Source organism: Rhamphochromis sp. 'chilingali', assembly GCF_963969265.1.
Source record: "Rhamphochromis sp. 'chilingali' genome assembly, chromosome: 14".
Classification (NCBI taxonomy): domain Eukaryota; kingdom Metazoa; phylum Chordata; class Actinopteri; order Cichliformes; family Cichlidae; genus Rhamphochromis; species Rhamphochromis sp. 'chilingali'.
In genome coordinates, this window is record NC_137941.1 from 25,148,154 (window position 1) to 25,168,427 (window position 20,274).

The following is a 20,274-nucleotide window of genomic DNA, read 5'->3' on the forward strand; positions in this document are numbered from 1 at the left end:
TAACTATCGTAAAACGCTTTGACCGGAAGTAGACACCTTTCGCGCATGCCGCGAATCACTTCTGGCGGCACTTCATAAAAGACTATCTACCATCCCTCCAAAGAAGACCCAAATGGCAGAAGGAGAACCCAGATCTCACATTGAACTCTGTTGTCATGATTATGGATTCACACCTTCCACGTGCCCTTTGGCCTGTAGGAAGAGTGACACGCCTGCTGAAAAGCCCAGATGACCGCATCAGAACTGTGGAGGTCTTAGTACAGGATAAAATCTATATCCGCCCTGTCTCCTGTCTGATCCCCCTGCCTCCGCTTCCTGACGAAGATCGATCCTGACCATATCAACATATTTCTCTCTAGAAAATATGGGGGCGGCTGTTGTAGAGACCCACCCTTTGGCACATCCCAGCACACCCACTCACTTCACCAGATGCACCTTGTTTAGTTCTCTCACCTTTGATTGGGTGTGGTGCTTGTCCTCGATTGCAATCACCTGTCACACATTATATAAGGACTGCATTCACTTTTGGCTCACTCTTTCTTCACTTCCACACGGGGCGGCAGCTGAGCTGTAGCAGTCCATGTGTGTCTTTGTTTCCTTCCTTCTTTGCCTTATTTATTTGAGAATAAAAGGAGAACCCTGAGAATAATTCTGAATTAGATGGCTGCTTTTTCTTATTCTAACCGGATGAGCCCATGATGCTGATTGCTTCAGCCCTGAACCTTCCTTCCTTCAAAACATGGGTTTCCGGTTGGGTTTCCGGTACGGATCGGGTAGTGACATGCTCTCTCACCCAGGAAACACACAGTAGCAGAGAGAGCGAGTCATCCTGTAACCATGGCAACCGTAACGCTGCCGTCTGGAACAACAGAACAAACAAAACCCAAACAGTCCTGACCAGCGACAATATGAAACAGGAAAATACCGCCGTGTAATCCATTTATTTCAACAAAGTAACTGTATTCTAATTACCACCTTTTTAAATGGTAACTGTAATGGAATACATATGGCCCAGGATGTGAGTGGGCGTTAAGGCGTCTGGGGAGGGAACTCAAAACTGGATTATAGATGGCAGAGAGTTGGAGTCATAAACCACCGCCTCTGTTCAAAGATGGTCACTCACAGTGGACATAGATGGCTTCTTTCACTCCTCTTTCAAACCATCTGTCCTCTCTGTCCAAAATGTGAACATTGGCATCCTCGAAAGAGTGTCCTTTATCCTTAAGATGCAGATGGACTGCTGAGTCTTGTCCTGTGGAGGTGGCTCTTCTGTGTTGTGCCATGCGCTTGTGAAGTGGCTGTTTGGTCTCTCCGATGTAGAGGTCTGGGCATTCCTCGCTGCACTGTACAGCATACACCACATTGTTAAGTTTGTGTTTTGGCGTTTTGTCTTTCGGGTGAACCAGTTTTTGTCTGAGCGTGTTGCTGGGTCTGAAATGCTGGATGTCATGCTTGGAGAAAACTCTCCTGAGTTTTTCTGATACACCGGCTACATAAGGGATGACAATGTTGTTGCGTCTGTCCTTCTTATCCTCCCTCGCTGGTGTCTGATCTTCTTTTCTGTGCCTCTTTGCTGACTTTAAGAACGCCCATTTAGGATAGCTGCACATTTTGAGTGCTTCCTTTACATGCGTGTGTTCCTTCTTTTTTCCTTCAGGCTTATATCTATAATCCAGTTTTGAGATCCCTTCCCAGACGCCTTAACGCCCACTCACATCCTGGGCCATCTGACCTCAGGAATTCGCATGATAAGGTGGGGCCAGGTTTCACAATGAGCTCACCCGAAACTCTGGCTGATTGGGACCCACACCCAGTTTCACACCTTGGCTCAGGCGATTAGAGGATCATCAGGGGGTCCTTTTGTCCCTCTGTGGGGGGTCACTCCCACTAGGTTTCTGGGACTCCACACCATTTGACCTTAGAACTGAAGAAGCTTCTCGGATGAGAGGTGAAACGTCTTCAAGCAACTTAAAGAAGTCCAGACGCTTTTCTTTGCAAGCTCCTTTGACTGCTACATTAACATTAAATCAAATCAGGAGTACTTAACTCCCTGGTATAATTCTCAAACGTGCACCTTAAAGCAGATAACTCGTAAGCTGGAGAGGAAATAGTGTAACACAAATTTAGAGGAACATCATTTATCCTGGAGAAATAGTTTGCTGCTTTGTAAGAAAGCACTCTGAAAATTGAGAACATCTTACTATTCATCATTGATTGAACAAAATAAGAACAATCCTAGGTTTCTCTTCAGCAGTGTATCCAGGCTCACAACAAGTCAGAGCTCTGTTGAGCCAACCATTCCTTAAATGTTAACTAGTAATGAATTCATGAACTTCTTCACAAATAAAATTTTAACCATTAAGGAAAAAATTACCAATAATCATCCCACAGATGTAATATTATCTACAGCTACTTTTAGTACCATTGATATCCATTTAAAGTCTTTTTCTCCAATTGATCTTTCTGAGTTAACTTCAGTAATTACTTAGTCCAAACCATCAACGTGTCTTTTAGACCCCATTCCTACAAGACAGCTCAAAAAAGTTCTACCATTAATTAATGCTTCAATCTTAAATATGATCAACCTATCTCTAATAACTGGCTATGTACTACAGGCCTTCAAGCTGTGGCCTAAAAAGCCATCACTTGACCCAGGGGTCTTTGTTAATTATAGGCCAATCTCCAACCTTCCTTTCATATCAAAAATCCTTGAAAGAGCAGTTGTCAAACAGCTAACAGATCATCTGCAGAGGAATGGCTTATTTGAAGAGTTTTAGTCAGGTTTCAGAGCTCATCACAGCACAGAAACAGCTTTAGTGAAGGTTACAAATGATCTTCTTATGGCCTCTGACAGTGGACTCATCTCTGTGCTTGTCCTGCTAGACCTCAGTGCAGCGTTCGATACTGTTAATCATAATATCCTATTAGAGCGATTAGAACATGCTGTAGATATTACAGGTACTGCACTGCAGTGGTTTGTATCATATCTATCTAGCAGACTGCAATTTGTGCATGTAAATGGAGAGTCCTCTTCACACACTGAGGTTAATTAAGGAGTTCCACAGGGTTCAGACCTCAATTCTGTTTACATTATACATGCTTCCCTTAGGCAGTATCATTAGTAGACATAGTATACATTTTCAGTGCTATGCAGATGACACCCAGCTCCATGAAGCCAGATAACACACACCAATTAGTTAAACTGCAGGAATGTCTTAAAGACATAAAGACCTGGATGGCCGCTAACTTTCTGCTTCTTAATTCAGATAAAATGAGGTTATTTTACTCGGCCCTGAAAATCTTAGAAATATGGTACCTAACCAGATACGTACTCTGGATGGCATACCTTGGACTCCAGTAACACTGTGAGCAATGTTCCCTCTAATTTTTCATGTGTCTGAGTGAACACATAAACTCCCTGAGCGATCCCTTGGACCACTGTGAGCAACATTAGACGTGTGCACTGTGGTCACGCCAGCATCGAATCCATCCAGGTTACAAGGTTTATTAAAATAATCAAATTGCAGCATTTACATTTATGTTAGACTACTTTTAATTAACTGCTTTAGCCCACTTACAATGAAGATGAAAAAAAAAATCTTGTTCATGACCTGTGTAGTATGTTAACACTATTGGAAGTAAAAATAACTTGAACTCCAATTTTGAAAACACAACTTTCTTTTTTTTTCTGACTTGTATTATAAGTATGAGTCTGTGGTCTGGGAGAGAGTCCTGTAACTCTCTGTCTGCAAAATACAGTATATTATATATATTATATATATTGTAAATTTTTTATGCCACCCCCAAAAATAATTTCTGTCCACTATGAGATAAAGGAGAACAACAGCCTGATACCTGCAGGCCTGACAACAGGAGATGTATCACTCCTGTAACACCTGTAACGTTCAGTAGCCGCCTCGTTGTTCTGACGCACACAAGAAAACTATTGACTACACTACACACTAACTACACAAGATTTGCGCTAAACGTCGCAAATCTCTCACATCTCAAAACACCACCGTCACTCCTAAACCTTCCTCCCTTCCTAAAAAACTAAATGCCATGTTGCCATATCATTTTTTGATTGGTTGGCATGGTATATTTTTCCACCAATGGGAAAGGGTGGGGGTTTTTTTTGGTTTTGTTTTTGCTCACAGGCGGAGAGTGCTTTCGAGCGTTTTCCTTATAAAACGCCGTTTTTACCGTTTCTTCCCGCAGTAAATATAAACAACGATAGTATTCAGCAAGGAAACCAAACATTGCAGATATTTTTATCATAACTCTGGTTTTACGTGGCCTATCAACACAATTTAAAAACTGGTATAAAGTCCACACTTTTTCCATCAATTGTTCCGTCTGTCCTGCTCACATCTCAAATTCAAATTCAAATTCAAATTTTATTTGTCACGTACACAGTCATACACAGTACGATATGTAGTGAAATGCTTGGACAACTGCTCGTGACCTAAAGAAAACAAAAAAGGAAAAGGCTATGAATAAGATAGGAAATAAATATGAAAAATTAAAAAGGGTAAATTTAACTAGGAAGGAATAGAATATAAATTAAGGTTAAAAATGAAATAACTGTACAACACAAATTAGAATGAAGGGTAAATTTAACTGGGAAAGAATAAGATAAAATATATAAATTAAAGTTGAAAATAAAATAACTGTACAACAAAATACACAATACACAATATAGAACTATATAAGAATGTATGAAGAAATCTAAATATAAATAAATATATACACAATAACAGCAGCTGTACAAGTATTAACCGGAAATGAAGAATATAGTGACCAGTGTTGTGCAAAACCAAAGTCCAGAAAGTCCAGTGTGTGTGTAAGAACTATATGTGTGGGTCAGTACTGTGTGGTGGTGTGATTGAGAGACCGTATCGCCTGCGGGAAGAAGCTCCTCCTCAGTCTCTCTGTGTTGGTCTTCAGGGAGCGGAATCGCTTTCCTGACCTCAACAGAGAGAACAGTCTGTTGTTGGGATGGCTGAGGTCCTTCACGATCTTCCTGGCCTTGGTCCGGCACCGCCTGCTGTAGATTGAGTGCAGGTCAGGGAGCTCGGAGCGGATGGTGCGCTCAGCTGACCGCACAACCCTCTGTAGAGCTCGTCTGTCCTGCATGGTGCTGTTCCCGAACCAGGTTAAGATGTTTCCCGCCAGGATGCTCTCTATGGTGCACGAGTAAAAGTTCCTGAGCACCTTGGAGGGCAGTTGGAAGTCTCTCAAGCGTCTGAGGTGGTAGAGACGCTGTCGGGCCTTTTTCACCACGGTGTTGATGTGACAGGACCATGACAGGTCCTGCGTGATGTGAACTCCGAGGTATTTGAAGCTGTCCACTCTCTCCACTGGGCACTCGTTGATGACGGGGGTCTGGTAGTTCCTCTCCTGCTTAGTGCTGAAGTCCACTATCAGCTCCTTTGTCTTACTGACGTTTAGAAGGAGGTTGTTCCTCTGGCACCAGTTCTCCAGATTCCTAATCTCCTTCAGGTAGGCCGTCTCGTTGTTATCAGAGATCAGGCCCACCACGACGGTGTCGTCAGCAAACTTGATGATGGTGGTGGAGCTGGTAGTGGCCACACAGTCATATGTGTACAAAGAGTACAGCAGGGGGCTCAGAACACACCCCTGGGGGGCTCCAGTGCTGAGAGTGGTGGAGGCTGAGACATGTCCGCCCATCCTTACTGCCTGTGGTCTGCCAGTTAGGAAGTTGGAGATCCACTGACACATAGATGAGCTGAGTCCCAGATGCTCCAGCTTGGTGGTGAGTGTGGAGGGAATTATGGTGTTAAATGCAGAGCTGTAGTCTATGAAGAGCATTTTAACATAATTCCCCCTTCTAGTGTCCAAGTGAGTGAGTGATGTGTGGAGGAGATGAGAGATGGCATCGTCTGTGGAACGATTTGGACGGTAAGCGAACTGTAGTGGGTCCAGTGTGTCTGGTAGTGAAGAAATGATGAAGTCTCTGACCAGGCGTTCAAAGCACTTCATCACTACTGAGGTGAGGGCTACAGGGCGATAGTCATTGAGAGAAGCAGGGTGGGGTTTCTTCGGGACAGGAACAATGATGGACTCTTTGAAGCATGTGGGGATCACCGACTGAGATAAAGAGATGTTGAATATCTCAGTGAACACAGGAGCTAGCTGGTATGCGCAGTCTCTTAGGATACGACCTGGGATGCCGTCTGGTCCTGCTGCTTTCCTGGTGTTCACTCTCTTGAAGGCTCTCCTTACTTCATGCTCGGAGATGACGAGCACGTTTCCGGTGCTGGCAGTATCTTCCTGTCTGCAGCCGTTAGCGCCGCTAACACTAGCATTGTTGGAGACCTTAGCTGCAGCCTCGAAGCGAGCATAGAAAGTGTTCAGCTCGTCTGCCAGAGTCACGGCCGCGTTCGTCATACCGGTTGTTGGTGCTTTATAGTCCGTTATTGTCCTTAGTCCCCGCCACAGGCTCCTAGAGTCACTCTGTTGGAGTTGTGACTCTAGTTTCCTCCCGTAGCGCTGCTTCGCCTCTTTCACCGCCCTCCGCACGTTATATGACGCGGCTTTGTACGGGTCCATGTCCCCCGTCATGAGTCCCGTGTTGTAGGCAGCGGTGCGGGATCTCAGAGCGTCGCGGATGGTTTTATCCACCCACGGCTTCTGGTTGGGAAACGTTGTGATAGTCTTTGTCTCCACGGTATCATCCGCTAGTTTCCCGATGAATCCCACAACCGCTTCCGTAAACACGTTGACGTCATCGTCGGAGCTGTTTCTGAACATGCCCCAGTCTGCGTCATCGAGTGCGTCCTGTAACGCGGCCACCGATTGATCCGTCCAGCGCGCGACCTTCCTCTGAACCGGAACTTCCTGTTTCAGCCTTTGTTTGTATTTTGGCATGAGGAAGATGGCGGCGTGATCAGATTTGCCAAACGGGGGGCGGGATTGTGCCTTGTAGCCGTCCTTGACCGTAGTGTAGCAGTGGTCCAGTGTCCTTTCACCCCTGGTGGGGCAGGTGATGTGTTGATAAAAGTTCGGCGCTGCGCGTTTGAGGTTGGCGCTATTAAAGTCCCCCGTCACAATAAGCGCAGCGTCCCGGTGTTGTGTCTGGTGCTGTGTGAGTGCCTCATGCAGCTCGCATAAGGCGGTGACCGTGTCCGCTTGTGGTGGAATATAAACGGCACTTACAATGACCGATGTAAATTCCCGAGGTAGATAAAAAGGACGACACATGATGGACAGTAGTTCCAGATTTGGTGTGCAGGAGCGTGTGAGAGGAACAACGTTCGCACTGTTGCACCAGTTGTTGTTCACCATTAAACACACGCCGCCTCCCCTTGACTTCCCCGAGTCCCGTGTCCTGTCCATGCGGTGAACCGAGAAGAACTCGGCCGGCTGGATGGCGTGGTCCGGCACCGCTGGGTTCAGCCATGTCTCGGTGAAGCAGAGGAGATTGCAGTCCCGAATGTCTCTCTGGAACTTTATCCTGGCCCTGAGGTCGTCAAGCTTGTTCTCCAGTGACTGGACGTTGGCGAGCAGGATGCTAGGCAGAGGTGTGCGGTGTGCACGAGCTCTCAGCCTGTTCCTGACGCCGGCTCGCTTCCCTCTAGGCCGCCGCCGCTTCCCTTTGTTCTCCCTCGAGATCTCACTCGGCCAGCTCGGATCCGGAGTTAAAAACTTCGAATTGTGAGTACATTGTAAACCAATAGAAACAAGAGTGTCACTGTCATACCTAATGTACCCAATGGTGATGATTTTGCCGATTTAGAAACGCTGAAAACTAACTTAAAAAACAAAGACAATGGTTGTACACGTTGTCATTAACGTGGCTTCACTTAACATCAGCCACGTTGCTTTGCTAGCTAAAACACCGGTGTCTGCACATAAGGACGCTGTCATAGCCTGTCAACGATGTTGATTAGTTGCGTATATACGAATGTGAAACGCATCATTGGCTGGACTGTGGGATAAGGTGGCATTGTTCTAATCCCATACTGGAGCAGCCAGTCACTTACTGACTAACACTGCAAAACATATATACACATATACATAACAACGTATTAATTTTAATTTCAATTCAGGTTAGATTTTTTTTTCTGTGCGCAGAGACCGTGCCAGCAGTGCGCAATTGCGCATACGCGCAGCTTAGAGGGAACATTGACTGTGAGGAACCTTGGAGTCATTTTTGACTAAGACATGCCCTTCAATGCACATATTAAACAAATATGTAAGACTGCTTTCTTCCATTTGCACAGCATCTCTAAAATTAGAAATATCCTGTCTCAGAGTGACGCTGAAAAACTAGTTCATGCATTTATTACTTCGAGGCTGGACTACTGTAATTCATTATTATCAGGATGTCCAAACAACTCCCTGAAAAGCCTTCTGTCAATGGAAAATTGTACTAAATAGTCAGTATAGTCTTTTAATGATATAAGTTTGCATATGGTAGAATACTGCATGTAATCATTTGTGTTTAGAAGTATATAGTTGGTGGAATATTGAAAGAATGTCTCATCCTAGGAGGTCTGTAACATTCCAGGGTGTTCTGGCGTTCACCCCCACATCCTAGGAGTATGGGAGAGGTCGTACCTTGTCTTATTTTTTTACGGTAGGATTAACGTAGCTATATCTGTTCTAGTCTAAGTGCTTTTTGAAAAGATGAACTGGTTTAGGGAAGTCGTTTATGGGGTCACACACACACACACACACACACACACACACACACACACACACACACACACACTGAAGTATAAATAAAGACCGGGGCAGTTTCTCAGAGTCTCAGTTCTGGAGGCTGCCCTTGCTAGCAAGAAGTTCTGTGTGTTTCTCTTCTCTGAGTCTCTACTGAAGAAGTGTTTTAGAGTATATCTCTTAACACCTTCAGTTAATCCAAAATGCTGCAACAACAGTAATAACAGGGACTAGAAAGAGAGAGCATATTTCTCCTGTTTTGGCTTCCCTTCATTGGCTTCCTGTTAAATCCAGAAAAATTCAAAATCTTTCTCCTCGCATACAAGGTCTTAAATAATCAGGCCCCATCTTATCTTAATGAAGTTGTAGTACCATATCACCCTATTAGAGCACTTCACTCTAATAGGGTGATATTTGCACTGCAGGCTTATTTGTTGTTCCTAGAGTATTTAAAAGTAGAATGGGAGGCAGAGCCTTCAGTTTTCAGGCCCCTCTTCTGTGGAACCAGCTTCCAGTTTGGATTCGGGAGACAGACACTATCTGTCGCGGTTTGCCGGGGCAAGCCGTGTGGAATATGAAATAGGATCCAAAATGCAGACTGCTTAAGTGGAGGATGAGCTTTATTTACAACCGGATAAGAACAACAAAAGGGGTGGCGAGAAACAGAACGGTAATAACTCTAAACTGGGAAAACTAAACTAAACACGAAACCAGAACACTAACGAGGGTACCTTGCAGGGAGAATGACCAGGAAGCTGGAGGAATAAACACAGAATGGCGGCGAGGAAAATAACGCAGACGAACCAGCAACTACCATGACAGAAGACACAACTTAAATACACCCAGAGAACACAGGGAGATTACACGCAGGTGGGGAACACAGCTGGGAGTGATTATCATGACGAGACTAGGGAGGCAAACTGAAAACACTCACATAAGACGCAGACCTTCACAATAAAACAGGAAACACATACACGCAATGACATAACACACCAACTTAACAGAGACTGGGGGACACAGAACATAGGAACATGAACAAAAGAATACAAACACCCAAGGTAACCAAAACCACAGAATACTAATAGACTAAACATAAACACGGAGTCACAGACTCCGGACCATGACACTATCTCTACTTTTAAGATTAGGCTTCAAACTTTCCTTTTTGCTAAAGCATATAGTTAGCGCTGGACCAGGTGACCCTGAATCCTCCCTTAGTTATGCTGCAATAGACGTAGGCTGCCGGGGGATTCCCATGATGCATTGAGTTTTTCCTTTCCAGTCACTTTTCTCACTCACCATGTGTTAATAGAACTCTGTGCATTGAATCATACCTGTTGTTAATCTCTGTCTCTCTTCCACAGCATGTCTTTATCCTGTCTTCCTTCTCTCACCCCAACCGGTCGCAGCAGATGACCCCGCCCCTCCCTGAGCCTGGTTCTGCAGGAGGTTTCTTCCTGTTAAAAGGGAGTTTTTCCTTCCCACTGTCGCCAAAGTGCTTGCTTATAGGGGGTCATATGATAGTTGGGTTTTTCTCTGTATCTATTATTGTACGATCTAGTGTACAATATAAAGTGCCTTGAGGCGACTTTTGTAATTTGGCGCTATATACTGTAAGTAAAATTGAATTGAATTGAATTAATAATGTCATAAATCCCCTTCACATGTCACTAAATAACTGCAGAACCAGATTTATTTTTCTATGGATATTTATTGTCATGCATGTTGTTGTCTCCATGTTAATATTCACAAGCTGATTTTGAGAGCAGAAGGTTTTAAATTCTAGTAAAAGACAGAATGAGTTAAGAAAAGAGTTTTTGTCTGCAATGAACAAACTTACAAAAATACAAAATATAGTGTAAGGTCTATAGGCCTGGAGAATCCCACAGACTGACCTGTAAATACTCAGGGTTTAGTGAAAAATATTATCGAAACACTTGGATTAGACAGGAAAAGGATGGACGATTGACAGGATGGGATTGCCTTTATCTGGGGTGAGAGTAGTGGCAGCTAGTGCTCTCAGGCAGTCGCCAACACATCCTCAATAAGAGAAATGCTGATAAGTGTACTAAGGGTTAAACACAGAATCATAATTCATATGTGATTTTGCTGCAAGGTAATTATGTTTAATGGCTTAACACTGATCAGAATCCAACCAGGTATAAGTTTAACACACAAGAGTGAGATTTGTTGTACAAAATGTCAGCACATCAAAAGACATTAACACTCTTTTCAGCTGTTTTTTTTTTTAACCCCATTGGTACAGGAATTAACTGTGACTCAGCAACACAGTTAAAAAATACAATAAAGCTGCTTAACAGGAAATGATTTAGTGATGCTTAGACGTTCCTCTTTTTTTTAACTTTAAATTTTTTATTGGTGTATATGTACATGTTCAAGGAATGAAAAAATACATAAAAGACTATAGCGGAGACCAATGGCCTCCATGAAGAATCATTCTGACTTAATGGTTGTTTTCCTTATTCTTAGTTTACTGGAGTGGTAAGGACAATGCAGTCATTTTGCAAACATTATGACCCCATAACGAATGATATGCTTGAAATACAGAAGCCATTTATTTCTTTATTTGTAGGTACTAATACTCAAACACTGATTCTGTCTGAAATAGTGATTAAAAGGTCTGGAGAATCCCACGGACTGGTCTGTATATATTTAGGGTTTAGTATTCACATGTATGCTGCTTGGCTGAGCCACGATGCTACAATAGGATTGCAGTGGATTTACTTCAATAGTAGTAGCACCTCTTACTCTCAGTCAGTCCAGTGCTGATTTATCATCTCCTGAAACGACAGCAGTGACTGTAGCTGGATAAATTGTGCACCCTGAAGACACTACTGTGTATTACTGAACCAGAGACTCACAGTAATCAGCCATCATCCATCCATCTATCCGTTCATTTCCTCTTATCCTTCTCAGGGTCGTGGCGGGCACTGGAGCCTATGCCAGCTATCTTAGGTACACCCTGGACAGGTCGCCAGTCTGTCACAGGGCCTAATAAGCCATCGGTACAGCTGAATTGGAACCCCTCGGTGCCTAAACAATTATAACATGCAGCAGAGGAGGAGCCCTAATACCACTGATGAATTCAAGAGAATTTAACTATGAAAAAAACAGCTTTGTGAAACTTTTTTTTCCTGAAAAGAATGAGTCAATGCAAAACTAATGACTTTAGTAACTTGGGGTAAAGGTTTTTATTGAATAAAAGAAAACACTCTGGATTTTGTTTTTACTTTTTTTTTTTCATTAAAAACAAATCAAACTTTACCCAATGACTGGCACTTTAATCCATATTTCTGTGCATTCTGTCAGTGTCCATCTGTAATCAAACTAAACTTCCTCCCAGACTAATATGAAGACTTGATATATTGCAGTTGGCTGCAGCAGAAGAAGAGAAGTAGATTTTTAGTAGCAACATGTTCTCAGTGGCTCTGCTGCTGCTGGGTGACTGTCCCTGAACAGAAACACTGACAACATGTTTTCTCTACATGTATAAAGTGTGACCAGCTCACACAGCCAGCCTCTGTGATTCTGCAGCCACTTTTGATCTGGACTGTATGTGCAGGAAGTGAATGAACGTCCATTACCATTTCGCCCCCTGGTGGCTGCATTCCCACTGGTTTTCATGAAAGCTGCTTGGCGGTGTTAACGTTCCTGCTCTTGTACATATCACAGGCCGGGTATATCATTGTTCTATGGGTTTGCATAATCATGTGAAAAGACACAGAAGTCAAACTCTTTTTCTGTCCACTTTTCTGAAGATGAATCACAATGTTATATCTGTCAAACACATGCTGAGGAAACTACATTTCAATAATAATGCATCATGAAAATGTATGTTTTTAATGATTAAAAAAGCTGAAATAACAATGGCAAGACTTCATCATTTTCTGCTTCAGATTTTTAGCAAGTAGAATGCAAAATAAATGCGTTATGTATGTAAAAGCATTTTTTTTCTGTAATCTGTACAGTAGATTAAAAAAAATAAGAAAAACACATAAGTACAGTAAAATGCCCCCCACACACACACACACATACACACACACACACACAAACACACACACAGCAAGAGAAAATAATCTCAGTTTTTCTACTAGAATAATAACAATAAAGTGAAGATAACATTAGTTTAAATGCTTTCAGCAGTAACAATAGCAAGTGAGCACATTTGCAATATGAAATGCAAATGCAGTGCAAATTTCAACCAGTACAATCCACTGTGTGCTGTTTCATGTCTGCACATTTTAGCTATGTTTCAAACTAAAAACATTCTAATATTGTATGGCAAATTACTCGATATGCCCAAATGTTGCAGACTGAAATGTAACAATTTTAACAGTCCTCCCTAGATAAAGCTCTTAGGTCTAATCTTTGAGATGCCAAAACACTGTTACAACCACTGAAAGAATCTAAACAGAACTCATGCAACAAACCAACATTATCAATAAAAATATCACAGAATTATTCAAAACATGGTGACACCATTTCCCCAGTGACGGTAATTATTGACTGAAACCACATTGAGCACACTGAAGCAGGCCACAGTCGTTTTCTGTTTTGTTTTTTTTATGACAGGTACTACAGTCTTTATCTTCTTCCTAATAAGGAGCTGTATTTGATTCTCTAAAGTAAAACTTTGTGCTGCGACTGTATGTTTATAGAAGTGTTATCCAAATAAAATGGGTCAGTTACTCGTTACTATAGGCATAGTTATATTTCAAGGGTTGTTTTTCACTAAATCTTAATACTTATTCAGAAAAGGATATATAAAAATGCTAATGAAATAACTATCATAGCCTAATTTGAAAAATATGTACAAATCTAATTTTCAAACAAATTCAGCTGTTACAGTAGTTTTTCACAGACCCATTGGAGAGAATTTTCACATCTTTCATCATTCCAGGAAGTTTCTTGATATCTGATATGAGCACAGTTCTCTCTGAGCAACAGGTTGTCAGGCTGATAAGATGCCCAGTATCTGGTGAGTCAATAAAAAACAACATTAATATCTTTGAATTAGATATAAAACAATATGGGAAAAATGACTACTGATAGGATGTTTAACCCATTGTGAATTATGGATACATGCACAACCCTCTGTCTCTAATAATAAATTGTTGTTAAGAAAATGGATGGACGGATGATAGGATTGACTGTTTTCTCCTGGGTCTGTTTTTTTTTTTCCTTCCATTATTCATCAAAAAATGTTTAGTTAATAACAAGTCATGTCCGGATAAGGCCAAAACAGTCTCTAAGATCTTCAGTTCCTGGTGTCTAGGTTTGTCAATGAAGTTATTTTCTTGATGAAATAACTTCACCAAGGAAGTACATAAATTAAAAAACATTACTTCTTTATTTATATAAAAAATATATATTTACTTAGTAAATAAATATTATTTATAAAAATATTTGTTTATTACAAATATATTTAATATATTGGTTGAACTCAAAGACTTACTGCAGAGTCAGAGGCGTTCCGTCTACCCATTTCCACGTGCCCTCTTGTTCTATGTCACTTAAACCAATCCAAGTCTCTTTCTGGGTGAATGAAGCGATGAAGTTCTGTCCAACAAGCACACAAACATTTGTGTTATGAATCACTAGACTCTTTTTATTTCTGTCTCTTTGGCTACAGATTCTCATCAGCTTTATACCCAATGCTATTTCAGTGTAATGGGGGAATTTCCATGTTTTGTGTTTTTGAATTATTAATAGTCGTTGACTTCATTGTAATTCATAGTTTCTAGTCTCCTGGTTTCTGTGTCTGTGCCTTCCCTGTGTTCCTTGTGTCACATCTAGTCATGTTATGCTTTCATGTCTGTTCTTCAAGTGTCAAGTCCACGTCTCAGTCTGAGTCTCATGTTTGCTGTTTTATTTTGATAGTTCCTTGTTAAACTAGTCAAATGATGAAATTTTTATGGAAACATTTTTATTCAAATTGGGGAAAGTCATGTTCATAACAACGTGGGGTTTGAAAGTCAACATTCATTAAAAAACAATGAACTTTGTACCTGTTCTTCAGGGCTGTCTATCACCACCAAATCTGCTCCTTGGTCTGTGCAGTGTTTTCTAGCTGAATGCCAGGAACCAGAGTTTTCAGAGAGGAGATAACAGCTACAACTGAACTTTCTCCATCCTGTAGGGCAGGTTTTCTCTGGAAGAAACATCAAATAAGAAATATTAAAGATCAACATGGAACATTCAGCAATACTTTATTTGGTCTCTGTTAATTAACAGGAATCTATATTTTATAACATCTATATATAAAAGGCCTTGTGATCCTGACACTGCAATGCAGAGGAGATGCAACAATGATGACAATGATTCATGTGAAACATATCCATGAAGATTAAAGTTTGCTTTCTTAAATTTCTGTCATTTCAGATATAATGAGAAAATATTTCCATCTATCACTGGAAAACGGAATCACTGAATTTCAGTGTAAAATCTTTTACAAAGACACACAACAGCTCAGACAAGGACTCACTCTGGTTGAACAAACTCTGCAGTCTCTCCAGCTCTTTGGTCATTTCAGCGAGGTTGGCCTTCAGCAGGTCTCTCTCCTCAGTCATAGAAGAAAGTTGGTTACTCACTACAGAGACAGTTGCATTTAGAAGGTCTCTCTCCTCGGTTATTGAGGAAAGTTTGTTATTCATTGAGAGATATTCAGCTGAATCTTGTGAGGAGTTTTTGTCTGAAATACAGATAAATAAGTAAAGATGTTTTTGAGAGCCAAAAGAACACTGTTGCTGATTTATAATTGAGCTAATCAAAAATAATTTGGAATTTTGCCATTATGGAATGAAACATGTTATATATATAACAGAAGAAAACAACAGCAACAAAGCAACACAACACAACTCACAGTAGAAAGCAAGAGTGAGAAGTCCAGCCAGCAGCCCCAACGAGAGAATAACAACTAAATAAAAGCTTCTCTTGTAGCTTCTTGGAGCTGAAAAGTTAAAAAAAAAAAAAAAAAGTGGTTGTGGTGAAGGGGGGTGATAATAGTAATAACAGATTGAACAATGTAAACTTTAAATATTTGTAATTTCTTTCTTACCTGTGGGTTTTTTTATAGATGGCTTGTTGGCAGGTTTGACATAGCGTTCATTGACATAAATTTCCTCCATTGCATGAAAGGATGTGGATTATTTCTGAGCTCAGCTCTGTGGCACAGGACATGTGAAGTGTGAGAATCTCACTGGTTTCGGTTGATTCTAAAGTTTTAAGTTCAGAGGAAGTCCCCTAGTCAATATGTGGTTTATGCAGCTATGCTACCACTGAAACTAGACCTGTTCTTGAGCTGTGTATATATCCATATGAAAAGACACAGTAATGAATAGTGTAGATTTCTGACTAAGACATTTAAATCTTAAACCTTTAAATACTGTATAGTGCTGTGAAAATGTATTTATTAATGGGGCAGAGTAAGGCTCCTAACTCTTCCACCAACATTCAACAGAAAAAATATCAAAAATGTGAAAAAAGACACTAGAGCTCATGATAGTTTGATGCAGTATATTTTATTTTTCAGCCAACCCAGGTCTGCACTCATAAAAGACTGATTATGATCACTTTTTATTGTAATGCAATGTCTCTGTTTTTATCTGTTTTTCGATCAAAGGAAAACTATCTTATACAGCACATCACAAACATACACTCAACAAAAATATAAACGCAACACCTTTGTTACTGCTCCCATTCCCCATGGGATGGATGTAGAGACCTAAAATTCATTCCAGATACACAATATAACCATCCCTCCCAAACAGTGGTCACAAATCAGTCCAAATGTGTGGTAGTGGGCACATCTGCTATATTGAGATAATCCATCCCACCTCACAGGTGTGCCACATCAGGATGCTGATCTGACATCATGAGTAGTGCACAGGTGTACCTCAGACTGCCCACAACAAAAGGCCACCCTGGAATGTGCAGTTTTTTGCGCTATTGGGGGCCTGGGGACCCAGAACCGGTCAGTATCTGGTGTGACCACCATTTGCCTCATGCAGTGCAACACATCGTCGCATGGAGTCTATCAGATTGTCAATTGTGGCCTGTGGAATGTTGGTCCACTCCACTTCAATGGCTGTGCGAGGTTGTTGGATATTCGTGGGAACTGGTACACGCTGTCGTATACGTCGGTCAAGCACATCCCGAACATGCTCAATGGGTGACATGTCCGGTGAGTATGCTGGCCATGCAAGAACTGGGACATTCTCAGCTGCCATCTGCCCTGAACAATGTGAACCATGATTCATCCGTGAAGCGCGCACCTCTCCAACGTGCCAGACGCCATCGAATGTGAGCATTTGCCCACACAAGGCTGTTACGGCGACGAGCTGGAGTCAGGTCAAGACCCCGATGAGGACGACGGGCATGCAGTTGAGCGTCCCTGAGACGGTTTCTGACAGTTTGTGCAGAAATTGTTTGGTTGTGCAAACCAATTGTTCCAGCAGCTGTCTGGGTGGCTGGTCTCAGACGATCTTGGAGGTGAACCTGCTGGATGTGGAGGTCCTGGGCTGGTGTGGTTACACGAGGTCTGCGGTTGTGAGGCCGGTTGGATGTGCTGCCATATTCTCTGAAACGCCTGTGGAGACGGCTTATGGTTGAGAAATGAACATTCAATGCACGGGCGACAGATCTGGTTGACATTCCTGCTGTCAGCATGCCAATTGCACGCTCCCTCATTGCTTGTGGCATCTGTGGCATTTTGCTGTGAGACAAAACTGCACATTCCAGGGTGGCCTTTTGTTGTGGGCAGTCTGAGGTACACCTGTGCACTACTCATGATGTCAGATCAGCATCCTGATGTGGCACACCTGTGAGGTGGGATGGATTATATGAATATAGCAGATGTGCCCACTACCACACATTTGGGCTGATTTGTGACCACTGTTTGGGAGGGATGGTTATATTGTGTATCTGGAATGAATTTTAGGTCTCTACGTCCATCCCATGGGGAATGGGAGCAGTAACAAAGGTGTTGCATTTATATTTTTGTTGAGTGTACATCATACTGAGTTTCCCCGGGAACATTACCCCAACTCATATAACCTTTACAGCATGACCACAACATACCAATGACAACACAGTTTGGTGTAACAGATAAGGAAAGAGGAACAATAGATCAGTAATTTAAAACAAAAAGAAAGAAAATACACGTATAAACACACACTTCTGAGTAGTCTTTTAGTCTAATTCAGTTCCCAGTTTTGGACTGTTGAGGGGTTTGCATAATTATCTCTAGCTGAGGATAGTTCTAGGTACAGGATATCTAACAAAGTGTTCAGCCAGTGTTTCACCAAGAGTTCATGTGGTGGGAGCCACCTCTGAACCACTAGTTTTTTTGCCGCAGTTATGCCTGCCAACCATATTTTGCTCACTTTCGTTGTCATTGAAAACCTGGAGTTGTCAAGTATAAGATGTAGTAGTGGGTCAACAGCATCTTTATTACCTTGCCCCAGAATAAGAACACTGCAGGACATTCCCATAGAGAATGATGCAAGGCGCTGCTGCTTTGCTGTTTTCTGTTTTAATTTGTTTCTGTTGTCGATCTTGTGTGCCTTTGAACTGAAATGTTTAGGCTTAGATATGCTCAAAAACTCATGAAATTTTGCACACGCATCAGGTCTGGAGAAAAATTACTCATTTTAATGGTTTCAGACATGGACAGGGCAAAATGGCTCAGTAGCATGGACGGAATGATCCACAGTACCTCCTAAAAATGTCAAAAGAGCAGCCCCTGCACTATGTTTAATCTATGAGTCTGAAATTTGGCAGCCTGATGTAAGATATTAAGATGTGCAAAAAGTCTGATAGAGCCATATGCTAAACCCAGGAAGTTGGCCACTTTGAATTTAATATGTAATTTTAGGGACATTTTTCATCCTTTTCTGGCCTCGTACTTTAACAAAGTCCTCCTAAGGTTTTAATCAGATCAACATGATCTTCGGTCAGTGGAAACTAAAGGCCTTGGTGTAGTTAAATTGCAAAGCTTTTGGGGTTTTGTGTAACAGCATAGTCACAGCGACACGTAGAGTTTTAGTCATTCGCCAACTAGCACAAAACTGCTGTAACTCTAGGACACTTTATCCAATTTCTCCCAAACTTCACAGGCACGATTAGAGCCGAGCCCCGAACAGATTGATATGCCAATAGTATAGTCATACCTGCCAATAGTTAGAGCGCTGAGTAGTGGGAAGAGGAAATGCACACTAGATTATAATCAACATTGATCTAGATGAAATCTTAACTGGCCATTCAACACACAACGCGCATCTGTGTGACATTTGCTCAGATGGCATTCTCCATTGCCACCAAGTGGAAATAGGTGTTCAGCATGGCTCGACACACTGGGCTCCGAGGGCCCTCTCAACACTGCTTGCAGCTTTAATTGTGATTGAATTTTTAGTATGCATTGTTAGAAATGCATACTCCCAATTGAAGAAGCCAGTTAAGCCCAACAAAAAGCGGCTTCTGTGGGTTTTTTGTGCTTTGCATGCCTTGCATGTAGGCCAAATTGTGGTTTTATGTATTCACTTTTATTGGTAGAACACTATTTTTGACATGCTGCGTGGTTGCCTTACAAGCTATACTGTGTCATCTCAATGAGCATTTAACCTCATCTTTGTTTTAGTATTTGCTGTGTTTAAGTCATTATTTTGTTTTTGTTGTTTTTGTTTAGTTTTTATTACCCTACAGTTGTGGAAAAATAATTTGAGCATTGAAACCAAACCAAAGGCTCAGCCATCATGTGGACACAACCTTTGTCTATTCAGTGGTTGGGAGTGAAATTCTTAAGCCAAAGCTACAAATGTGAAGTAAAAAAGCTGGATAAAAACCTTAAGAGTGGAGCTGACAAGTTATGATTCACCTGTCATAAAAAAAAAAGTAAAAAATGAAATCTTAGTTTCTAACAATTACATTGAGATATGTTTACTGCACTGCATAATTAAAAAAAAAAAAAAGAAGCAGGGCAACAAGACATCACCAGAGATGTGTTTTATAAGAAGTGAATGTTTTCCTCGTCTACACTGTAATAGTTCAAAAGCACAAAGGCCAAAAAAATGCAAATAGCTGCAATATGAGAAATCCTGTCATCTTTCCCATCACTCTCAGGGGAATGTTTATTTTTCTTCACCTTCTTCATCCTCACTCACTTCTTCCCCACTATCCATTAGACAGACAGATCTGTAAGACACCAGATTATCTTGATAATTGTGAAAACCCATTTGTGTTCATGACATGACTGCTACAGTTACAGTATGTTGGTTGAATAGGGGTAACAGCAGTATGTTAAAATGTAGTAGATTAAGTTAGGATTATACAGCATATATACATATGCTATGTCCCAATTCAGGGGCTGCATCCTTCGGAGGCCGTATTTAAAGGCCGATTGGATCACAGACAGGCAACGAAGGCTGCTCCAAATGCATCTGACAAATGTGTCCTCCTTTTCCCCAGATTTCTGGGATGGGTCGGGTGTATCCTTTGTGGCCCAACCTATCCCAGAAATCATAGCGTGGCCCAGCCAATTCCAGTTTCCGACAATGGCAGCAGCTACTTAGT

At 41.7% G+C, this 20,274-nt stretch overlaps 1 protein-coding gene across 1 annotated transcript in view; it reads right to left on the reverse strand.

Annotated features, from left to right (window-relative positions):
• LOC308409950 (CD209 antigen-like protein C) overlaps positions 1-15,833 on the reverse strand; it is a gene marked incomplete at both ends in the record, with an annotated part of 63,286 nt that extends 47,453 nt beyond the window's left edge. Inside the window, 3 exons of the mRNA XM_080902944.1 lie at positions 15,191-15,397; positions 15,569-15,655; positions 15,764-15,833. Coding sequence (XP_080759070.1) covers positions 15,191-15,397; positions 15,569-15,655; positions 15,764-15,833 — 364 coding nt within the window. The remainder of the gene's footprint in view (positions 1-15,190; positions 15,398-15,568; positions 15,656-15,763) is intronic.
• Positions 15,834-20,274: the final 4,441 nt, after the last annotated feature.